The following is a 25,143-nucleotide window of genomic DNA, read 5'->3' on the forward strand; positions in this document are numbered from 1 at the left end:
AGAGGGATAGAGAGTTAGAAACATCAATGAGAGAGAATCATCGACCAACTGCCTCTTGCATACCCCTTACCGGGGATGTGCCTGTAACCAATGCACATGCCCTTGACTGGAATCGAACCCGAGATCCCCCAGTCCGCAGGCTGATGCTCCATCCATTGAGCCAAACTGGTTTCGGCCATATATATATATTTTAAGCAAGGTTTTTAGAGGAAGAAAGGTAGGGCAAGGGAGCTATTGAAAAAGAAAGTGCAAGGTAGCATTTGAGATCTTGCTCACATTTCAGATAGGATAGCATAAGGTGGTCCTCAGGGGTTGACAGGTGGAGTGGCAGTGGGTGGAGCAGGGCACTGCGGGCTGAGGAACAGGCTGTAATGACTGGGAATGTCTGTGACAGTGTTGGGGCCATTACTGGGATGATTCATCCCCAAGAGGTTTTGATCCCGGATGGGAGAAGGAACATGGAGATCAGTGATGCGGGTGGCAGGAGCCGGCTGCCCTGCTTCCATACAAATGTAAACAGTGTAACTGCACATGGAGGTCAGTCAGAGGCCAAATCAATGCCCATCCAGCTCTGGTGGCTGTGTCTTGCCACTCTCTAGCTGTGCTGCAGTGCTATTGGCCAGGGAGGCCGAAGCCACGCCCCCAAGCACACACAGTATACAAAAAGGTGGGCAGGAAGTCAGAAGCCTGAAGCCAGAGCTGATGTGGTAAGGCCCAGCAGTGCTGCATTCGCCAGGGAGCAGGACAGGAAGCAGCTGTATGCCCAGCTGGTTTTGGAGTCAGAGGGGTTACACTTCCTGCACGTCACCAATGAGTTGCCATGAGCTGCGGGACCAAGGGGAAGCGGGACAGGGGACACCGCCATGGTCAGTGTGTGGTCCTTTGTGGCGCGCAGGCTGGGCTGGCGGGGTATGGGGAGGCTTTTCCTTCCTGGAGCCGTTCTTCCCAGGGGGGCAGGTGGCGGCATCCAGCCCCCCTTTTTTTCAAAAAAATTTTTATTGGAAAGCAAGCTCTGGGCTTGTGGTTGCTGGGATCCCTGGGCCATAGCGTGTACCTCTAGGCCTTGCTGCACCCCCTTCCCCTCCTCCTGCATTGAGCATCAACCCAGTCTGTGCCCTTTCGCAATATAGGACCACTGGGGGATGTAGCAGTGCACCAAGCAGCAGGCGGCCAGGGAGGATCCCGAACAGGGGCTGGGTGCCCCTTCACCACCTCCTCCCACATTCTTCTACAGGGGTGGTGCCCTGAAACCGAGAACTGGTCACAGAGGAGATGCCCACCTGCCCAGAAAATACCGAGCAACATATTTCCACAGCCCAGGAGAGATCTGAGAAGCCAGAGCAATGCAAAGGAAAACAAAAACTTGTGCTTCATCGCCACCTACTGGAAAACAAAAGAAACTTTTTTTTTTTTTTTTAGCAACCTGCTAAGAATGCCATTAAAAAAAAAAAAAAAAAAAAAAAAAAAAAAAAAAAGACCTATCATTCCCAGAGAAAGAATTAATGAAATACAATAAATAACCAAGGTAATGAGGCAGCTCAAAATTAAAATCTCCAGAAAGGCCAAAACCGGTTTGGCTCAGTGGATAGAGCATCGGCCTGCAGACTGAAAGGTCCCAGGTTCGATTCCAGTCAAAGGCATGTACCTTGGTTGCAGGCGCATCCCCAGTGGGGGGTATGCAGGAGTTTACATCGATGTTTCTAGCTCTCTATCCCTCTCCCTTCCTCTCATCGATGTTTCTAGCTCTCTATACCTCTCCCTTCCTCTCTGAAAAATCAATAAAATATATTTAAAAAAATAAATAACTAAATAAAATCTCCAGAAAGGAAACTTAAAGACATGAAATATGTGATTGATTTATTTATCGTTATTGTTATTGTTAATTCTCATCCAATGATATTTTTCCCAATGATTTTTAGAGAGTGAAAAGGAGAGAAAGAGAAACATTGATGTGAAAATGGAATTAAATATTCAAACTACTGGGGGGAAAATTACCAAACAAGAATAATATACCCACCAAAGTTATCCTTTAGATATGAAGGAGATATAAAAATTTTTCTAGACATACAGAAGCTGAGGAAACTTAGGACCACAAGACCTCCATTACAGGAAATACTGAAAGGGGAAATTCCCCTTAATAAGACAAAAGGATACAAAACTATGAGTAAGATGACAGACAGATAGAAGAAGGAAAATGCAACTCTTTTTCTTCAGAATAGGGTAATATACACTTAAATATAATTTAAAGGTTAAAGAAGGTTAAAAAAAAAAAAAAAAAAAAAAAAAAAAAAAAAAAAAAACACAGTTAAAAAGGAGAAGACAATAGCTATTGCAATTTGAAAATGAACACAGCATAAATAGGGATAATTTGTGACAACAAAAACATAAAACAGCCCTAAAGGGTTTGGCCAGTGGATAGAGCGTCGGCCTGCAGACTGAGAGGTCCCAGGTTTGATTCTGGTCAAGGGCATGTACCTTGGTTGCGGGCACATCCCCAGCAGGAGGTGTGCAAGAGGCAGCTGATTGATGTTTCTCTCTCATTGATATTTCTAGCTCTCTATACCTCTCCCTTCCTCTCTGTAAAAAATCAAAATATTAGGAAAAAAAAAACCAACAACATAAAGCAGGAGGGGGTAAAGGTCTTAATTTGCAAAGGGGAATGAAGATTAAATTCAGAAGAAAATCATTACTGTATAAAATAAAGGTTCTTTTATATAAACGTAATGGTTACCACACACACAAAAAATCCAGAACTGATACACATAACATAAAAAGAGAAAAAACAGAGGGAAAAATCATAGAACCTGACCAACCAAAAAAACAAACCTAAACACAAGGGAAAAGAACCATAAAGGCACAGAGCTACCATAAAACAAAACATTACATGGTTACAGAAAATTCTTTTCCTATCTAATAGAAGAGTAATATGCAAATTAACCATCATTCCACTATACCCATCAGCCAATCGGGAGCAAGTATGCAAATTAACCCAACCAAGATGGCTGTGGCCATGGAAAGAGCAGGAGGTAGGCTTGGGTTTCCCTGGCAATAGATGAAGCCAAGCTTTCTGCACACCCTGGCCAGCCCAGGTCTTTACTTAAGGCTATAAAGTTTCAATTATAGAAGATAAATCCCAACAGAAATGGCTGTGGCCATGGAGTGAGCAGAAGGCTTGGCTCCACTCCAGGTTACAAAGTTTCAATTGTAGAAAGTAAATAAATCCCAGATACCAGGGCCTCCGCATGGTTGCCGGGGGGAATGGCTGGCCTGCAAACCACCACAGGCCCCTCACCCAGGCCGCTCCATGCCCAAGAGAACCCCCATCCTGATCTGGAACACCCTTCAGGGCAAACCAGCTGGCCCCCACCCATGCACCAGGCCTCTATCCTATCTAATAAAAGAGTAATATGCAGATTGACCATCACTCCAACACACAATATGGCTGTCCCATGTGATCAAAGATGGCTGCTCCCATGTGGACACAAGATAGCCTGCAAGGGAGGGCGGTTGGGGGCGATCAAGCCTGCAGGGGAGGGCAGTCAGGGGTGATGAGGCAGGCAGAGGAGGGAAATTATGGGCAAACAGGCTGGCATGGGAGTGGTTAGGGGGTGATCAAGCTAGTAGGCAGAAGTGGTTAGGAGCAAACAGGAAGGCAGGCAGGTGAGCAGTGTGGAGCCAGCAGTCCTGGATTGTGAGAGAGATCCTAGATTGGAGAGATTGCAGGCTAGGCTAAGGGACACACACCCCTATGAACGAATTTCGTGCACCAGAACTCTAGTCTATAAATATAAAAGCCTAATATGCAAATTGTCACCTCAGGAGTTTGAAATCGTGCTATGGCGTATGCTGACCACCAGGGAGCATTGCCAAACTAAGAAAAGCCCCGGCCTACAGCCGGAAGGCCCCATTGGCCCTAATTGCTGGCCAGGCCTTGGTGCCCTACCCAGTACAAATTTCATGCACCGGGCCTCTAGTATATTAATAATCACCCTAAATGTAAGTGAATTGAATTTAGCAATAAAATGGCAGAGAGTAAGATTTGGAAACAGCCTAAGTGCCCATTAGCAGACAAATGGATTAAAAAACTGTGGTACATCTACACAATGGAATACTACGCTGTTGTAAAAAAAGAAGGAACTCTTACCATTTGCAACAGCATGGTAACAGCATGAATTGGTCTAGAGAGCATTAGGCAACATAAACTGATAAAGAAAAACAGATCCAGAATAGATCCAGAATGCTTCTCTGTCTCTGGATCTTTGTCTGGATCTGTTTTTCTTCATCAGTTTATGTTGTTCACTATATTCCACAAATGAGTGAGATCATGTGGTATTTATCTTTCTCCGATTGGCTTAGCATAATACTCTTTAGACCCATCCATGCTGTTGCCATCTATTACCATTGGGCCGTGAGGGTAAGAGATCAACCAAAGGATTTATATGCAGGCATATAAGCATGACCAATGGACACACTCTCTAGAGGGTGAAGCATTTGCTGGCATATGGAAGTGGCCTGCTGGGGCTTGGGAGGAGTGAGGATAAGTGAAAGAGAAGGTAAATGATGGGGACATGACTGTGGGTGATGAACACACAATATAGTGTAGTACTATGTGCTGTGGAATTGTGCACCTGAAACCTGTATAATTTATACTAACCATTGTCGCCCCAATAAATTCAATACAAAGGAAAAAATAAAAAATAAATAAAAAAGGAAAGAATAAAAAATAAAATATAAATAAAAAGGAGCAGACTGCATCAAAAAACAGTACCCAACCATATACTGTCTTCAGGGCACACACCTAAACTGCAAAGACAAAGTTAGACGCAAAGTGAAAGGGTGGAAGTAACATCTACAGAAAAGCATGTATAGCCATACTTATATTTAACAAAATAGGTTTCAAGATAAAGGTAATAAGAGATAAAGATACATATTTTATAATCATAAAAGGGAGACCACATCAAGAAGACATAACATTTCTCAATATACACTGAGTGGCCAGATTATTATGATCTCTGAATGCATAATAATCTGGCCATTCTGTGTGTGTGTGTGTGTGTGTACTAGAGGCCAGGTGCATGAACTCGTTCATGGGTGGTTGGCCAGCCTGCCTGCTGGTCGAACTCCTGGTGGAGGGGACAATTTGCATATTAGCCTTTTATTATATAGGATATACACTGAGTGGCCAGATTATTATGCATTCAGAGATCATAATAATCTGGCCACTCAGTGTATATGTACATAATTAGGGAGCACTAAAATATATAAAGCAACTAAAGAGAGAAACTGACAAAAAAAAAACAAAAAACAATTAGAGTAGGAGACCTAAACACCCCACTGACAGCTTTACATAGAATATCCAAACATACCTACACAAATGAAAGGTATAATCATTACACATTTAATTATTTTTGTAACAAGAAGTCTTTGTAGGTTCATGAACAATTGTCCATGCCTGAACTGCAGAAGGCTTCAATTCATTACTTCTGCTGAACATGCAGCTAAATATCAAATCTTGTTTTTTAAAGGTATTGTACAATGTAAGAACAGATGATAAGATTAGATGATAAGAAGAAAGATGTATGGGTTTCTGATTTTTACAAAAGAAGCCATACCTAATAAATACTACAACATTTCAGAACTTCTTTGCAAATAAACCATGTTTTCACAATAAAAAAAAAAAAAAAAAAAAGAATATCCAAACATAAAATCAATTTTAAAAATATTGGTTTTAACTTTCACATTAGCTCAAAAGGACATAACTGACATTTACAGAACCTTTCATCCTAGGACATCAGATTATACATTCCTCTCCAGTGCATATGGAATATTCTAAAGCAGTATTTCCCAAAGTGTGGTACATGAACCCCAGGGGTATGGGAAAAGTTTGGTGGGGGTACGCGTTGCACCGGAGTTTGGTGGGGATATGTGCTTAGCTGCGCCTAATTCTCCGTTCTCATGAGTACAAGGGGTACTCAGCGTTACGAAAATTATAGAAGGGGTACACATATGTCAAAAGTTTGGGAAACACTGTTCTAAAGGACAGACCATATATTGGAACACAAAACTAGCCTCAATAAATTTAAGAAGGTTGAAATCATACCAAACGTATTCACTGACCACAATGCTTTGAAATTGGAAATCAACTGCAAAAAGAAATCAATTACCAGACTATTTTCTGTGTCCATGGGCTATTCCTATCTAATATATAAAAATCTAGAAAGATTTAGAGAAAATAAAATAAAAAATATGCCAGGTAAATATTGAACAGAAGAGAAGAAGTTGCTGCATGAATACTGGATACAGGCTTGAAGCCAAAACAAACTCATGAGATAAAGTTATTGGTTGTAACATAACAAAAGGTTCCTTTCACTAAAGAGATAAGATGGTTCCCAATACTTATACACATAATAAAACAGTGTGGGGATCCAGAATGAGCCTCACCAAGATGTGTCTCAGTGGTATGCAGATTTTTGAGCAAAGGGCAATTTTAGCTTCAGGCTCAAGTGAAAATTCTGCCCCTCCCTTTAACTATCTAAAAAAAAAAAAAAATTTGAATTAGCAGCCTTGCCCATAATAAGACATTATTCTATATAATAAAAGGCTAATATGCAAATTGGCCAAACAGCAGAACAGCCGGTCGCTATGACATGCAGTGACCACCAGAGGGCAGACACTCAAAGCAGAAGCTGTCCCCTCGTGGTCAGTGTGCTCCTTCAGGGGGAGCACCACTCAGCCAGAAACCGGGCTCATGGCTGGCTAGCAAGGCAGCACTGGTGGGAGCCTCTACCGCCTCCATGGCAGCACTAAGTTGGATCTTGAGAATATCATGTTAAGTGAGTTAAGATGGAACACATCAAGAACTATGCGGTTTCACTCATATGTGGTATATAAAACTGAAAGCAACAAATGAACAAGACAAACAAACAAAAACTCATAGACAAAGAGAACAATATGGTGGTTACCCAAGAGAAAGGGGGCTAATGGGTAAAGGAGGTAAAATATATGGTGATGAAAGAAGATTTGACTTTGGGTGGTGAACACACAATGCAATATATGCTTTGCAATTTTAACTAATGTCACCCCCAAAAATTAAAAAAAAAGAAAAAGAAAAGAAATGCAAAATCTCAGGTCCTACCCGAGACCTACAAAATCAGAAACTCAAGAGGGTGGTGATCAGCAAACTGTGTTTCAACTGCCCTCTACAGGATTCAGATACACAATAAATCTAAGGGCCACAACTGTGCATCACATTGCCTCACAAATATTCTGAGAGATAATCAAAACATTTCTGGGACAAAGTGAGTGGTGGTGTTATTTATACTATTGTAGACGCATTTTCATATGTTCAGGCTCTTCTGAATTAACAGGAAATAACTATAAAGGTTCATAACAACCTTAATGTCTGCTTCCTGATCACATAATTAACCAAACACTTTCTTTTAAATTACCATGAGCAGTCCAAAGAACAAACAAGTCAGGTACAGTAATGACAGAGTAAATGAACTGACAAGAACGCTATAACGTCACTAGCTAAAATGCTTAGAGAAGAAAAGTATGTTATACTTAGGTGTGTTTTGTAGCATGAACAGGGAGCGGGGGCAGGAATCAGAAACGTAAGAAGTTTTGTTAAAAAGAAGTTTTGTTAACTTGCACTGCTGCTTCTAGATAATATTCTCTGGACCTTGGTAACCATGAAAACCAATATGACTACTTGATCGCCTTTGAAATCTAGTCCATAACTACTTACAAGCACTTGGTATATTTAAAGCATTGAAAAGTGAGAGAAAGGAACATGTCTGTTATTGCATAGAAAATAAGGCAGCAAGTAGGAGGAGAGAGTGTGTGCCAAAAAACAATATTCTCTAATTGCAGGCAACAGTAGAAAGAACACTGATTTGGATACATTGCTCTGCCAGGGACAACTATGTCACTCTGACCAAGAAAGTCCATCTCTAAATCACAAACATTTATTTACAATAGAAATAACAATATTATTCTAGCTCATAGTAATTTATCTGAAAAAAGGGCCACAGAGGGAACAGCTCCAATCTATAAATATAAAAGCCTAAGTGACTGACCAACTGACCAGTCGCTATGATGCACACTGGCCACCAGGGGGCAGATGCTCAACAAGGGAGCTGTCCCCTGGTAGTCAGTGCACTCCCACAGTGAGAGTGCTGCTCAGCTAACCGCTATGCGCTAGACACCAGGCTCATGGCTGGCGAGCGCTGCTGCAGTGGTGTGAGCCTCTCCCAATCGGAACTGACTGGGTATGAGTCTGCGTGGCCGGGATGAGTGGGAGCAGCAGGCAGGAGCAGCAGGTGGCGTTGGACTGCCAGTTTCAGCCCAACCCCTGCAGGCTATGCCAAGGGTCCCCAATGGTGCATGAATCGGTGCATCGGGCCTCTAGTATGAAAATATAGGAGCTATTTAAAGTTCAATAATTATTCTCTATTAGGTAAATCAAAGTATTTAATATTGAAAATACTTCAAAATATTTCCATTTCTAAAATTACTATTTCTATTATTTGTAAATGAAACATATATAAATGAATGTGAGAAAAAACATTTAAAATTTTTTTAAAATTGTATATAAAGTATCTTTCTTTGGAAGGCTTATCTAGCAAAAAGTATACTGGCAGTTTCTTTTAAAACTGAAAATAGACTTATCAATTTGACAATCACACTCTTGGGCATTTACCTCAGAGAAATAAAAATGTATGTTCGTGTAAAAACCTGCACACAACAGTTCATGGTAGATTTGTTGTAATAACCCACAACTGGAAGCAACCCAAATATCCTGAAATGTGACTATCATTAAATAAATTATATATCTACACCATGGAATACTACTCAACAATAAAAAGGATAACAAAATTATAGAGATGGAAAAGATTAGTGGCTGCCACAAGTTAGGTGTTGGTGTGAGCACTGTGGTGATGGATCTTGTATATGACTTAATCTCATGCTGTTTTATTTTGTACAGTGACATGTTGCACAGTCTTGTAGCCTAAGAACAACAGGCTACAAGATATAGCCTAGATGTATAGAAGGCTATATGATCTAGATTTGTGTAAGTATAAAACATCTATCATGTTCATATGACAACAAAATCACCTAAGGATTCATTTCTCAGAATGTATCCCATTTGGTAAGTGGCACATAACTGTATATATTTATGTGCATGTGTGTGTATGTACATAAACTAGATGCAACCTAGATGTCTAAGAATATGGGAATCATTAAATTCTCAAAAACTAGTTATGAAATATGCAGCCACTGATAATGTTGATAATGGTATACAATTTTAAAAGAAAAAGAATAAAACAAAATTCAAAATTAGTTCCTATAAATGCATATAAAATAACAGAAAACATTTTTCACAAAAATAAAAGATAATTGTGTTAGTGTGACAGAATTAGATATTCTTCTTAAACTATTTATAGTTGTCATATTATTTTCATAGTTAAAGAAATAAGCATACTCTTACCTTATCCCAGAAATCAACCAAAGCTGTAAAGTCCCATTTCTTAGAATATGCCACATTGTATTTCAGAATAGCATCCTACGGAAAAAGTATAAAGAAAACCTCATGAGAGAGTCAAGTGAATTATCTATGAATAAACTGTCTCCTTAATGAATTACTTGCAGTAAAATTCTTAATGCTACACAAACTTCCTCCTACCATTAACTGTTCCACATAAGTAACTATGAACCAACAAAATGCATACTAATTTATTATTTACTTAAGAAATATGAGTTAGATAGGTCAAGTAATAAGGGAAAAACAATTATTCTAAAACATACCTTCTAAATAGAGATAATTAATACAAATTAAGTAGACAAAAATTAGATCTTGAGGATTAAAAATTAAAAATTATGATTTCTGGCCATTAAAAGGGTCACACTATGTATACAGATAGACAGTATATTTACAGTATTAAAATTTTAGCCCAGTCTGTGTGGTTCAGTGGTTGAGTGTAGACCTATGAACCAAGAGGTCACAGTTGATTCCCAGTCAGGGCACATGCTCAGGTTGCAGGCTCCATCCCTAGTACGGGGTATGCAGGTGAAAGCCAATCAGTGATTCTCTCTCGTTCTTGATATTCCTATCTCTCTCTCCCTCTCCTTTCCTCTCTGAATTCAATTAAAAAAATATTTTTTTAAATGTCATGGGGACAGTAAATTAGGAAACAAATACGTGAAAAGGATCCCTGATTGAAATGGCAATAATAAAAATAATAATAGAGAGACACTGCCTCAATGCACAAAATGGTATTTTTCCTCTATTTCCACTATTTTTATAAGCTACAAATTAATAGTTACCTTCCCCCAGCAGTTCACACGAACTAAGGATTTATGTAGAATGAAAAGTTAAAATAGTTCGCCATCCACTGGTATAACATTTAACTGTCGGAACAGGCAGTACTTTATAATGGATTAGTAGTATTAAAAATAAGATAATAGGCCCAAAACAGAGACACATGCTGAACCCATATCACTAAACCAAACTTAATTACAGTTTTGGTTCTCCCATAAAGAGAATCTTAAACCATCAATCAGGAATCACCTGGTTGGCACCAATGAGGTAATCTGCCTGATAGACCCTTGCCATTCCCTGAAGGAAAGTGACTTTGCAACAGTCAATCCATTTTGCTACTATAACTTCCTTCCCCCTCCCCCCCCCCTCCGCTCCCTTCTTTTTTTAAGTCTTTATTTTGCACAGCTCTTCGGAGCTCCTTTCTATTTGTTGCCCAAATGCATGAATCGTTGAAAAAGCTGTTAAGATCTTTAAAATTTTGTTTTTTTAGCACCAGAGTGGGTAATGCATAAAATAATCCAATAGTTTTGCAGAAAGAACTGTTATTTACAATTATGTTTTATTTCATCCTTTTAAATTTCTATTTTGATTATATTTTATGATGTGCATATCTCAATAAAGTAATAAATATGTAATATTTATAAATAACTGTTAATACTTACTATACATACCCCCCCAATTTTTTTTTACTGTAAGTGTAGGTAAATCTGAAAAACAGTTAGATCATTACTATAAATCTTCCAAATTTCTTCATCATTAAAGAAGTTTTTAAAAATTAACTCTGCCAAAGAGTTCCTAAAAATTACTTCATGTCATAGAAATAATCACCAAGCATCCGTCTAGGTTAAAAACTGAGCCAACAAAAGTATATATTATTTACTTGGAATCAGGGGATATTCAAGTTATTTCAAAAAGGAGTGGGAGTGGGGGAACATCAACCATAAAATAACATGGCCAAAAAAAAGTTTTATTTTTCTCTCACAGCCATAATACAAGATTTCCCATTAGAAAGAGGAAAAAAAAGAGATTTTAAGGATTTTTTTTCCTAATTACTTGTAACTGATTTCACAACCTCATACAAAGTATTAAATAGCAGTGTCTATCAAAGGTGAATGGACAAACAATGCATATACTGGGACAAACAGCTGATACCCTAAACAACATGGATAAATCTCAAAAATCTTGATTCTACGTACTATGTTATTCTATTTATGTAAAAATGTAAACAAAGAAGAACCAACCACAAAGGGGTAAAAGGAATCTTTGGTGGTGACAGGAATATTCTGTACCTTGACTATAGTGAGGGCTTAACAGATATATGCAAACCTTATCATTACATATTTTAAAAACATGCACTTTCTTATATGTAAATTATTCCTCAAAGTTGGTAAGAAAAAACACTTAAAGTAGCGTTTACACTCTTACTTAATGGGGTTTTATAATTAGTATTAACTCCTAACATCTACTTTTTACTTCAGTCTTCAGGTCTCAAAAGTAGTCTACTATGAGGTCTCCTACCATTCTCTATTCAAGCTATCAATTTCCAAGTGAGTTTTTATTTCATAATTCATGATAGCACAAATCAATAAAGCACAAAGAAGTCCACTCCTTGCAAATTATCAGACACTTCACTTACAGAAGTATTACTAAGTAAATCAACTATTGAGGACATTGCTTTTTAAAAATTTTTAACATCTCTAAGTTCTCTTAACACCAAATGCATAAAAATAGCAAAAAGTGTATGTTTACAGGGTGGGGCAACAGGTTTACTGCTGTTCATATAGAAAACACAATAGTAATAATAATACAAGAATAAACTCTGTGTTTCACGTACTCACAACTGTATGCCTACTTTTGCCCCACACTTTTATCCATTCTTTCAACAAAGGAAACAATTATAGAACTAGAGGCCCGGTGCACAAATTTGTGCATGAGGGTAGGGAGGTTGGGGGGTGGGGTGGTGGTGGTGGTGTCCCTCAGCCCAGCCTGCACCCTCTCCAATCTGGGAACCCTCAAGGGATGTCCGACTGCCCCTCTAGGCCTATTTGGATCAGGCCTAAATGGGCAGTCGGACATCCCTCTCATAATCCAGGACTGCTGGCTCCCAACTGCTCGCTTGCCTGCCTTCTTGATTGCCCCTAACCACTTCTACCTGCCAGCCTGATCACTCCCTAACCACTCCAATGCCAGCCTGATTGATGCCTAACTGCTCCCCTGCCACCCTGTTTGCCCCCAACTTCCCTCCTCTGCCGGAGGCACTAAAACAGTGTTTCTCAAAAAGAATTTAGGTAGTACTCGTGGATGGCCTGTTTTGGTGTTTTTTAGTTTATATTATTAAACTGTGGTTTTAGAATACAAGGGCCAAAAGACAACACACTGTAGAATGAAGGCTGGTACTTTAAATAGATAAAAATGATCAAAAGACTGAGCCATTCTAAGATCCAGTGTAGTTCAGGATGTCAAACTAAAGAATCTCTACCACTATCATATTTACTAGGTGTACTGGTTAATAATGGCGGGTGTTATAATCAAAGAAAACATGATAATTTCAAGAGAAACATCAAAAGTGCTTTAATTCAAAATAATGTCCATCGCTAGGTACACATTTCCCCCATCTTTTAGGTAAGTTGTACCTCATAGTAGACTACTTTTGAGACCTGAAGACTGAAGTAAAAGAAGATGTTAGAAGTTAATACTAATTATAAAACCCCAATAGAACTTTTCTTGTTTTGAGGCCAGCCATTCAGAGATCCAATTTTTAACTTCTCCGTATGTTTTAAAGTGCTGCTCAGGAAGTACGTGTGCCATCAATCAGAACAAGTGGTAATCTGAAGGAGCAAGGTCTGGTGAATATAGTGAGTGGGTTAATACTTCCCAGGCAAGATCTTTTAACATGTCTTTAACTGGTTAAAGTGAGTGGACAATGTAATTTAAAACACTATGGATTTTGTTTTAATATTTAACTGTCAGAATAGGCAGCACTTTATACTAAAGTGTGTGATGGTGCGTTATCATGAAGCTAAATTACTTTCCCATGTCTTCTGGCACATTCAGATGGTTTCACGATCAAAACGTGATTTAAATTGATTATTTGTTTTCGATAGTGATCAGTATTAATGGTTTCACCTGATTTTAGAAGTTCATAATATACCACACATTCCTGATCCCACCAAATGAAGCGATTTGGCCTTACAGTCAATGTCAATGGTTGACCTGGATCAACCCATGATTTTGTGCATTTGGGATTCTCAAAATAAAATCCACTTTTCATCGCCAGTCACAATTAAATGCAAAAAAGACTTTCTTTTGTGCCGTTGAATCAACATTTTACTGACTTTTCAGTTTTCCATTTGTCTTTCATTTAGTTGATGGCATCCATTTTTCTTCCTTTCAAATCTTTCCCATTGCTTGTAAATGATCATAAATTGTTTGCTGAGCAACATTTAATCTTTCTGGAAGTTGTTTTTGAGTTTGACACGCATCTTCATCCAATAATGCTTGTAATTGTTGGTCTTCAAACTTTTTCGATTTACCTGGATGCCTTTGTCTTTCACATCAAAATCATCACTTTTAAAGCATTAAGTCAGCATTCACAAGTATCTTGAGATGGAGCATGTTCACCATAAGCTTCCCTAAGTATACAATAACGTTTTCTTCAAAATAAAGTAATGAATTAAAACTTCCCTCAAATACTCTTTTTTTGGCACAAAATTCTACATTTTTAAGCATAAAAATATCTATGATGTTAACACCTTCAGCAAATTTGACATATGAAGTTTTAAAGCTTGCTGTCAATACAACAAAACAGGATACATATCAAATCGCATATGTATCAACATATGTGTAACTCCATCTTTTGAAAAAATTTCACATTAGTAATCGGTACACCTGGTGTTTGCAAGTTAATGTTCTGCATACAAATCCCATCTTTGCATCTATTGACACTCACCGTGTTTAGTAAGAAAAGTAGCAATACAAAATGAGAACTTTTTCTTTATACAGTATTTTTTTAAGTTTCTATCAGTGGTTAAAAAACGTACATATGAGCAGAAGGTGGCACTTTAAGCAGTGGGACAGCAGAGCCACTCTCTTTAAAAGGGAGCCAGGAGTTGCTGACCTGGTGACTGCTATGAGCCACAACTCTAATGATCAGCTGCAGTTCTTAGAAAAAAATCAATAAAGCTCGGACTAGTGTTGCTTAGTGGTTAGTGCTGGCTTGTACACCTATACACTGAATGATCTGGGGTTTGATTCCCAATCAAGGGCACATACCTTGGTTGCAGGTTACATACCCTTCCCTGGTAGGGTGCATGCAGGAGGCAACTAATTGATGTGTTTCTTTCACATCAATGTTTCTCTCTCCCTTCCTCTTTCCCCTCTCTCCCTTTCTTTCTCTCTCTCTTTTTCTTTCCTCCCACCCCCCTCTTTCTTCCTCCCCTTTCCTCCCTCCCTTCTACACTCTCTAAAAATCAATGGGAAAAATATCCTCAAGTGAGGAGTAACAAAAACAAAACAAAACAAAACAAAACAAAAAAAATACAAAAAGCAAAATAAAGAGGGATTAAGAAAATGCCTGTCGCAGGTTATGGATTTGCTAATGTGACTATGGCAGCCTTTGATATGAATGACCCGGAAGCAGTGGTGCCCCAGGTGACGTCGGATTTTACATTAACTGCAGTGTCCACTTGCTAAGAACCAATGTAGATGAAAGTGAAGTCTCACCTGTGAAGGAGCAACTTGCACAAGCTATGTCTGGCAAAATTCCATAGGGTGGGGTCCAAAGGTATCATCCCAATGGATGCTAAAGACTTGGAAGAGGCCTTGGAGGTGGGTATGGACTGATCACTAAGAGAAGACTATGCCTGAGCTGAAGACAAGGAGCACTGTGAGGAGCACTGTGAGAATGCTTCAAGCTGACCTCAATAAAGTCTCTGCAAGAGCTAAAAATATAGGGCTTCCTCAGTTGGTGACCCCAGGAACAGGTAACCACTATGCAGAAATCCAGGCTGTAGATGAGATTTTCAATGAGTATGCTGCTACGAAGATGGGCATTGACCATGTGGATGGGTGTGTGAGATGATCCACAGTGAAAGCAGAGGCGTGGGTCACCCAGTAGCCCCAGATGCCCTGGTTGCTATGGGAAAAGCCAGGAAGAGGGACAAGATTATAGTCAATGATCATCTGTTGGCATACAATCAAATAGTTTCTCCAGAAGGTCAGGACTACCTGAAGGGAATGGCAGCGGCAGGAAACTAGGCCTTTAACCTGTCAGGCTTTTGCTAAGGTCTTCAGTAAACCCCTGGTGACTGGGACCTACATGTGATCTATGATGTCTCTCACAATATCACCAAAATCGAATAGCATGCGGTGGACAAAAAACAATGGACCCTGTTAGGTCACATAAAGCGACCCTCCTGAGCTTTCCTTCCTCACCATCCCCTCACTGCTGTTGATTATCAACTCACTGGATAACCAGTGCTCGGTGGCACCATGGAAACCCACAGTTATGTTCTTATTGGCACTGAACAGGGCATGACCGAGACCTTTGGAACAACCTGTCATGGAGCGGGCTGTGCACTGTCCCCAGCAAAATCCTGACATGATTTAGATTTCCAGAATGTCTTAGACAAATTGACAGATATGGAATTGCAATTCGTGTTGCCTCACCCAAACTGGTTATGGAAGAGGCTCCTAAGTCCTATAAAAATGTGATGGGTGCAGTGAACACCTGCCAAGATGCCGTAATCAGTAAGGAGGACATTAAATGGAGACCAATTGCTGTTATCAAACGGTAGACTCCAATGACCCTTAATGAAGTAGAAGTGTACTAAAATACTCTTCAGAGACCAAGACTCAGAAACCTGCCCTAGCCGGTTTGGCTCACTGGATAGAGCATCGGCCTACAGACTGTAGGGTCCCGGGTTCGATTCTGGCCCCAGTCAGGGGCATATGCAGGAGGAAACCAATCAACTGTTCTTCTCACATCAATGTTTCTCGCTGTCTCTCCTCCTCCCTTCCACTCTCTCTAAAAATCAATGAAAAATCCTAAGCAGTTTGGCTCAGTGGATAGAGCAGCAGCCTGTGGACTGAAAGGTCCCAGGTTCAATTCCAGTCAAGGCATGACTTGGTTGTGGGCACATCCCCAGTAGGAGGTGTGCAGGAGGCAGCTGATCAATGTTTCTCACTCAGCCATGTTTCTGACTCTCTATCCCTCTCCCTTTCTCTCTGTAAAAAAACAATAAAATATATTTTAAAAAATCAAAATCAAAATCAATGAAAAATATCCTCAGGTAAGGATTAACAACAACAAAAGGACTCAGAAGCCTGACAGATTCCAAAGTGTGCCGCTGTAATTGCCAATTGCAAATGGCTGAGGGAGGCTGCTGCTCCAGAAGCCAGGACGGTAAAATTACCTTCTGGGAGGAGTCACATGGTCCCCATTTGGAAAGGAATGTATATGGTTCCTCCCTGGTTGTCCCGCAGATTTTTAGGGAAATTAGGGGGTGCGGATAGTTCAAGAAACTGCCTTACTCGGTCACACAAGTCTTTAATCATCAGAGTAAACTTCTTTACACCAAACTCTTTATACCCTGAGACATGTCATGAAGAACATTTTATTAAATGAGAAGGTTTCAGGTTTCCTTTTTGCCCCCTTTTGTCATATTGTCCATTCACCCACCATCTACCCCAGTGGTTGGCAAAATGTGGCTCACGAGCCACATGCGGCTCTTTGGCCCCTTCAGTGTGGCTCTTCCACAAAACACCACATGCGGGGGCGCACATACAGTGCGATTGAAACTTCGTGCCCTATGCACAGAAGTCAGTTTTCAGCTCTCAAAAGAAATTTCAATCCTTATACTGTTGATATTTGGTTCTGTTGACTAACGAGTCAGCCGAACACTGATCTACCCTCTTCCCTGCACTGAACAAAATACCACTCTTACTTGGAGAGTATCCGTGGGTCATGTCAGGATGTTCGGTGATTGAATAATGGGACACACTGAGGAGAGAATATGTGTGGCAGTGTAGGATTGGGGACCCAAAAGAAAAAATAATTTTTCATAAACTTGCTACCTTTCTTATTCTAAATATAAGGCAGAGTTTTGGCTTAATCTGCAAAATGGCATCAGCTGGTATCTGCCACTAATTAGTCCTGGTCTGGGAAACTTTTCTTAAATAAAAACTTGCACAATAGCAGCAATAACTTTACATGGGTGATAGAATCATTATAAAGCAGGAAGCTGCTGCATCTGTGATGATGATGACTGCTTGTGTTGACAGGTTGACTAATCTTGTGCCACTAATCAGATTTCATGTTATGTACTGTGATACCTTGAAGATAAAGTTTAGGTTACTAAGGCCTTAGTTGAGCCCAAATAGCCAATAAAATGGGGGAAATCTAGTAAAGCTGTAATGTGTTACTAAAAAACAAAAACAAAAATCTTTTGTACAAGAAGGAAATACTGACTACAAATTGTTTTTACTATGAAATGAACAAAACTGATTTTTAATAATACTTCAAATGGAAAAAAAATCAAATTGACATAGCTCTACACTACCTGTTTAAGGAATTTATATCTAGTTTTTTGTTTGTACATATGTAACATTATACTAAAAATAAGTAAACTCTGGTAGACCTGGAGAAATTCTTCCATTTAAAAGGAGTGCATTACAAAATTGAAAACCACTGTCCTTAAGAAATAAAATTTTCAAAATACATTATGGAACAACGTATATAAAAAAAAAACACTCACAGGAGTTATAAAAAGATATAGAAAACTTAAGAACAACTTGTAAGTATAAAAGGAAAACAGTATAAAACCTGAGAAACTGTCACAATAAATTAAGTCTCTCAAAGAAAATGAAATACCCCCAAAGAAAGAAACCCATTTTCATGGAAGTATAGAAATATCTTACTGTTTCTAATTATAAAACTTCAACGTTTACAAATAAACATATACTCGCCCACATTTTACCAGTAGCTATTAGAAAAGCGATCTAGTGAATGCCCCTACAATCTTAAATGAAATATTTTAAAAAATAAATTATTGCTGAAATATTAGATTAATAAATTTTTAAACTGCTAGAAGCTATATTAAAAGCAATAAAAAACAGAATGCTTAATGAATACTTTAATCATTAGGAAACTCAGCTTCCCTTTGGGCAAATACTGCTGAAGTCATAATTCTTTCCTCATTTACTTTTGAAGACATTTCAGAAACATGACAATTCTAAAACAAAATAAAAGAGAAGCTTGAAAGGAAGGAAATTGGATGGGGAATCAAGAAACAAAGTTCCAATTCCTGGTTCTCCAAATTACTCTGTGTGGCTCCAGGCAAGTAATTTACAACTCTCAATATTCCTACTCATTTCTTAGCTTTGGAATAGAAACCAAGAATGTCTCTAAATAAGAATTCCTCAGGAAGAAAGCACCTTGCATATAAATAATGCTGTTACCTGAGTACATAAAAAATAAAAAAATGTCTTTGAGGGAGGAGGCACAGGGGCCATCTCTACGAACTGCATGTAAGAGGCAAGAATAGCGAAAAGAACATACCTTCAGGTTTTGGGGCCGTGTGAACTTGTTGAGAAGTGCAGTCTGAATGAGCTCCCACCTGCTCCCTGCAGTTCGCTCACCATTCTTTGAGGAAAAGAAAACAAGTAAGACAACTACTCTAAGTTATTTTGTATCATAGAAGCAAGAGTCAAGCAAGAATGTATTAAACTACCAAAGACTAAAGGAATATCAGCTTTGTTTTTACCTCATCTTCCACAGGGTACAAGTTTTGTTCTGAACAAGGCATCTTTACATGCTTATTGTCCCACAAATCTTTAAAATGTGTTGGAAAAGGTTTAGGAACTTCTCCTGCCCGCAAAAGATCTACCTGAAAGAGAGAATAACAACAAAACTATAAGTGTATAAAACTAGGTGTATCATCCACAAAAGAAGTCAAATAAAGCAGCCAAAGGAAATGTTATAAAATACAGACTAGTTCCTGGGGAAGAAACCTTCTTAAGCTGCTTAGCAGTTTCTACTCTTTACCTCATTTAATCAGCTGGACATCTGTCCATCTATCTCCGTCCCATCTAGGCCTCTAATCCTCATTATTCCTTGCCTGAATTTCTGCCAACAGCCTTCTGTCACTTTCCCTCACTCCAACTGTTCCCAGAACATTCATCCTTCTTTCACATTTCATGCTCATTTGAGAATGACATTATCTTTCTCAACTATTCCCAGGTCTCTTTTTTTATTAATTGAATACAGTTTTATTGATTTCAGAGAGGAAAAGAGGGAGAGCATCATAATGAGAGAGAATCACTGATTGGCTGCCTCCTGCACACCTCCTACTGGGGTTCCAGCCTGTAACCCAGGCATGTGCCCTGACGGAGAATCAAAGTGTGACCTCCTGGTTCATAGATAGATGATCAACTGCTGAGCCACATCAGCCAGGCTTCAGGCTTCTAATCTTATGATGACTCCTCTCTGCCTATACTCTGATCCAAATGATATTCCCAATTTTTAACATCTTGTCTTATCCAAACACTATCTGGTTAAACATTTATTCTGACCTTTAACACTCAACCCACTTTTCATTTCTTCTAAGAAGTCTTCAAAAACTTTTAAATATGTTTTATTGATTTTTTACAGAGAGAAAGGGAGAGATAGAGAGCTAGAAACATCGATGAGAAACATCAACCAGCTGCCTCTTGCACACCCCCTACTGTGGATGTGTCCGCAACCAACGTACATGCCCTTGACCGGAATCGAACCTGGGACCTTTCAGTCCTCAGACCGACACTCTACCACTGAGCCAAAATGGTTTCGGCAGTCTTCAAAAACTTTTAAACGGTATTTCATTTACTCCCTCTTGTTTTATTAGGTCATTATCATAATAAAGCACACTGGTTTTTCCTTCCCCCGCTAGACTCTAATCTTCTTGAGAATAATAATAATCATCTTAACTTTGTATTCTGAGTATTTACTGAAGAATAAAGCATGTATTTTTATACGTATAATGTACACACATATCCTATATAATAAAAGGCTAATATGCAAATTGTCCCCTCAACCAGGAGTTCGACCAGGGGGCCAGGCAGGCCTGCCAACCATTCGTGGACCCTCCCCCAGGTCAAACCGCCCAATCACCCCAATCAGGGGGAGCTGGCAGGACCCCACCCACACATGAATTCGTGCATCGGGCCTCTAGTAGGAAAATATACACATTTATGTTTGTATACACATATGCTAATTATAATAAGCATTCAGTAAATGTTTGAGGAGGGAGATTTTTAAAAAAATATATTTTATTGATTTTTTACAGAGAGGAAGGGAGAAGGATAGAGAGTTAGAAACACTGATTAGAGAGAACATCAATCAGCTGCCTCCTGCACACCTCTTATTGGGGATGTGTACATGTCCTTGACCTGGGACTTTTCAGTCCACAGGCGACACTCTATCCAGTGAGCCAAACAAGTTAGGACAAGGAAGGAGATATTTTAAAACACAAAAGTTTTGCCCTGGCCAGTGTTGTTCAGTGGTTAGAGCATCAGCCCTAGCACCAAAGGATGACAGGTTCGATTCCCAGTCAAGGGCACAAAACAGACTTCAAAACAAAGACCATAACAAGAGACAAAAAAGGCCACTACATAATGCTAAAGAGAATGATTCAACAAGAAAACATAACCCTTGTACACATATACACACCCAATACTTGAGCACCCAAATATATAAAAAACTCTTGATAGACTTTAAGGGACTTTAAGAGAGAGAGTCTTAGTAGGGGACTTTAAAATCTCACTGGCTAGATCTTTCAGACAAAAAAATAAACAAGGAGACAGAGGACTTAAATGACACATGTTTTACACATGAATACATATCACAAGATCAAGACTTAGAGTCTTCTCTCTCTATAGGTGAGTGGTAACAACCTACCCGGACAGTTACTGTGTGATTGGCAGATGGTCGCAGGAGAGGCAGTTGGGTCCCACACTTAGGCATTCTTCGCATCTCCTCGATGGGAGTCCCAAGCCATTTCTTATCTGGAGAAAGGTGAGGCGGAACGTATTTAGGGATCCTCCTGTCTGTCCTTTGATGTTTGATTTCACATTGTTCTTTTCTAAGGTCAAAACAAATGTATTCAGTCACAAACTACTTACTGTTTAAATTCACTTGGTTACCCAATACAAATCTTACCTAGACTGTTTTGTTTTAAATGTGCCAAGTTTGTCTTTCTCCTTGGTAATTAAGAAGAAGAAGAAAAAACTTATAAAGCTTATAGTAAAACCCAAGAGTTCAGTTTGCAATAGTTTGTACAAGAAATTTTCAAACACAAATAAATCAATTTCTGAAGAAAGGACCATGTAAGAATATGGACACTGCCAGGAATCTTCTATGAAGTGAACTTTGATAGGAAAAATAAATTACAGAAATAAATAGAGTGGGATTTAAGATTCTATAAGGAATATTTGCAAAAACGTAACTTTCAATATATTTTTTTGTAATTAGCCTGGGATTTAAAACTCAGTGTTAAGACCCACAAATTACATAATTTCAGTGAATTCTCTAACCCAAATCTCAGTTTTCTCATTTTTTAAGTGAGTACAATACCACCTGCATGCCTATCAGAGAATTAGAGAAACTGCATTTTACAAAGGCCTAGGGAACAGCTAAATAAACAGTAGCTGTTATCAATAAAATATTTTTATGTCTTGATAATTCACATTAACTTCAGAAGGAAGTTCATTAAGCTAAAAAACTAATTAACAATATTTATTTACATCTTCTTTTCTGTTTCTGGCCTTTTTAGAATTTAAATTTGGAGTGTAAGTTCAAATTTAGCATAAACAGATAGCAAGAAACACAACTATTTCTCTGCTTCAGTGTAAATTTTATCTTTGCTAAACCCCCCTTAAAAATTACAAAATGCATTACACTTTTGGAGATACTCCTGATGGAAAAAAATTACCTTTTGTCCTCTGCTTTGGGCATTCTCATGAAATGATCTGTGATTTTAGAACCCTTTTTCCCATGTTGTTTGGAATTTCTGCATTCTACATTCACGCTAGAAGTGCTTCCAGGTAGTCTGGCACTTAAATCATTCATTCCAGCACAACTCTCTCCTTCAAACTGGAAATGTAATCGAATGTCACCTCCCTTAGCGGATGACTGTTTCTTCAATTCAGAGTCAGCTTCTTTGACTTGGAACTTTGAAGGTTTATTTGCTCTTTGGGTGGAACTGCTATCTTCTTGTTCATCAAATCCTGGACTCGTTTCTTCATCTGCTTCCGAGTCCTGACAACTATTTTTGGAATTATCTACATCCATTGGTGACTCGAGTTCACTTTCTTTCTCAAATGGAGGAGAATTCCCTAGGCTACTTTCCTGCCTACTCAATTTGTTGGCGTTTTTCAGTCCAGTACTGACATCCTCTGAGCCAATGTCTGACAAGGGACTCTCTGGCACCACATCTCTCTCTTCCTGTTGACAACCTGCACAGTCTTCCACAAGGTGGCAAGACTTTCCGCACCTCTGAAGGCTTCTGGCTTCTCTGGCCTGCTCATCTTCTATAGTCTGCTTTGCATTTGCAAGCTTTACAGGTATAAAAAACTGTTGATTGTCTCTACTTTCCTCACAATATATGTCACTGTAATCATCATTTTGAGGTGACTGATCAACGTTAGCATTACTGAACTGTTCTGATACCAGAGTTACTGTTGGAGGTTCACCTTCCAGAAGTTGCTCAGTGTGTTTCCCTTCATTCTGCCACTGACACATAGCTGCAGTCTGCTGCTGGTTCAAATACTGTGTACTGTTTTCAACTGGTGATTTATCAATACTTAGCTGAGAAACATTTTCTAATTTTTCCATGTTATGTTGATAAAAATTATCTTTTTGTACAGAACTCATCATGGATTCTACTCTTGTATTGTTGTTTTCTTTACTATGCAAACTATAAGAAAATAGAAAGAACTAATGACAAAGCAGAACTTACATTATAATAGAAAGAACTTATGATGCAAAGAAACCACTTACCCAACCACAGTCCAAAATCATAGCAATAATTAAACTACTTGTGATTACCTAAGCATATAGCATTCTCTTTCATGACTCCACATTTTTGAACATATGCCAATAATGCCCTTTCCCCAACTATGTGCCTAATAAACCTACATTCGTCCCAGGACGAAGCGATAACCGTCACTTCCTGTGCAGCCTTTCCTAACTCTAAAGTTGATAGTTTGTTTTACATTCTTACTACCACTGTACCTTGCTTATACCTTTACTGTGGCATTTATCACACTAAGTAATATAGCAGGTCCTTGAATAACGTTGTTTCATTCAATATAATCTTGTTATAATGTTAATAAGATGCAATAGGAACTTAATTCTTGTTTATATCATTAAGCCTATAGCAAAACTGGTTTCATTGTATGCCATTTCACTTAAAGATGTGAAACCTATTGAAACATAAGTGAAGACTTACTGTAATCATGTGTTTCTGTATCTGTTGTCACCATTACAAGTATCTTAAAGATAGAATTATTTCTACTTCACTTCTGTATCTCAAGTAAAAGAACAATCTAAAGTATATAAGAGACTCTAAAAACTTTTTAATTTATAAACTGAAAGAATGAATAGACGTGAATTTAAAAAACTAAGCAAGGAGAGAAAATAGCATGAAGATAAAACACCCATATAACATGCCATTCATTTCTCTATAAACATATGTTCTATACCTTTCTGATTCAGCTGTCTTGATTCCTTTAGTGTCCATCCAACTGGTAATAGTCTTTTGTTTGAAAACTGTTAAAAAAAAACAAAAAACAAACAAAAAAAACACCTAAAACTTTAATGTATATGAATACAAACCTTCAAAGAGAAAATACTTATAACAGCATATACACATGTAATGCACTATGCTACGTTCTGTAGGTTCAAAAGATCAATCACTCCTTTCACACTCAAGCATTGGGAAATAATTCAGGAACATAAATATAAAGACTTTTGTCATAGAATAGAAATCAACCAACCTCTAAAGGAGTTGGTATGGCCTAATGAATGAGAGTATAGGCTCTAGAATCAGACCATCTGGATTCAAATCCTGGTCTCCCCCTGGATTCCTATGTGACTTTGCGAAGGGTCCTTTCTCTGTGTCTCAGATTCCTTACCTGTAAACATGCAAATGAATAGTATCTCTCCTGGGATTACAAAAAAAGTGCCAAAAGTCACATTCAGAGCTCTAATTCCAGAATGCAAAACAAAGAAGTCCCAGTAATGCAGGAGACATGTAGCCTAGAGAGCAAACCTGAAGGGGCAAGAAGAAACCTCATTGGTAGAAACCAGCAAGAAAACTATTGATCTAGGTCCGTGGATCCCAAACCCATTCGAATCACTGGGAGGCTGCTAATAAGTGGGTCCCAGAGCCACATCACACATATTGAATCAGAGTCTGTATGATGGAGGTATGAGGGGAGCTAGAATCTGTATTTTTTTCTAAAAGTGATTTTGATGATCAACTAGTCTGGAGAACTATTGCCAAGGACCAAAACCGATCCTTGTGAGAAGAGAGGGGAAAAGTTGAGAAGTGAGTCATTACAGACTTCATAATCGTAGTAATCAAAGGTGACACTAAGTTTTAAGCTTGACAGACTTAAAAGATGGAAGAGCATTAAATAGAAATGGAGGGGGGTCTGGATTTAGGGGGAAATATAATTAGGTCAATTCTGAACATACTAAATTTGAACTGCCAATGAGATAACTAGATAGAAAAGACCAGCAGACTAGCAAAAGTAGAGAAAAATGCAACATAAATAAATGCAAG

At 38.7% G+C, this 25,143-nt stretch overlaps 1 protein-coding gene across 5 annotated transcripts in view; it reads right to left on the bottom strand.

Moving 5' to 3' along the window:
* Positions 1–25,143, bottom strand: part of PARG (poly(ADP-ribose) glycohydrolase) — a gene marked incomplete at its 5' end in the record, with an annotated part of 147,263 nt that overhangs the window by 115,729 nt on the left and 6,391 nt on the right. For 2 of the 5 annotated variants that reach the window (XM_084904726.1, XM_084904724.1), the window contains 6 exons: positions 9,491–9,565; positions 18,879–18,962; positions 19,084–19,206; positions 21,255–21,438; positions 22,288–23,271; positions 24,059–24,125. In XM_084904726.1, the coding sequence (XP_084760852.1) occupies positions 9,491–9,565; positions 18,879–18,962; positions 19,084–19,206; positions 21,255–21,438; positions 22,288–23,271; positions 24,059–24,125 (1,517 nt within the window). Of the gene's footprint in view, positions 1–9,490; positions 9,566–18,878; positions 18,963–19,083; positions 19,207–21,250; positions 21,439–22,287; positions 23,272–24,058; positions 24,126–24,352; positions 24,491–25,143 lie in introns of all 5 variants that reach the window. The other 3 variants (XM_084904725.1, XM_084904723.1, XM_084904727.1) reach the window with 2 other exon arrangements.

The sequence above is a fragment of the Pipistrellus hanaki genome, assembly GCF_964339955.1.
Source record: "Pipistrellus hanaki genome assembly, chromosome: 14".
Classification (NCBI taxonomy): domain Eukaryota; kingdom Metazoa; phylum Chordata; class Mammalia; order Chiroptera; family Vespertilionidae; genus Pipistrellus; species Pipistrellus hanaki.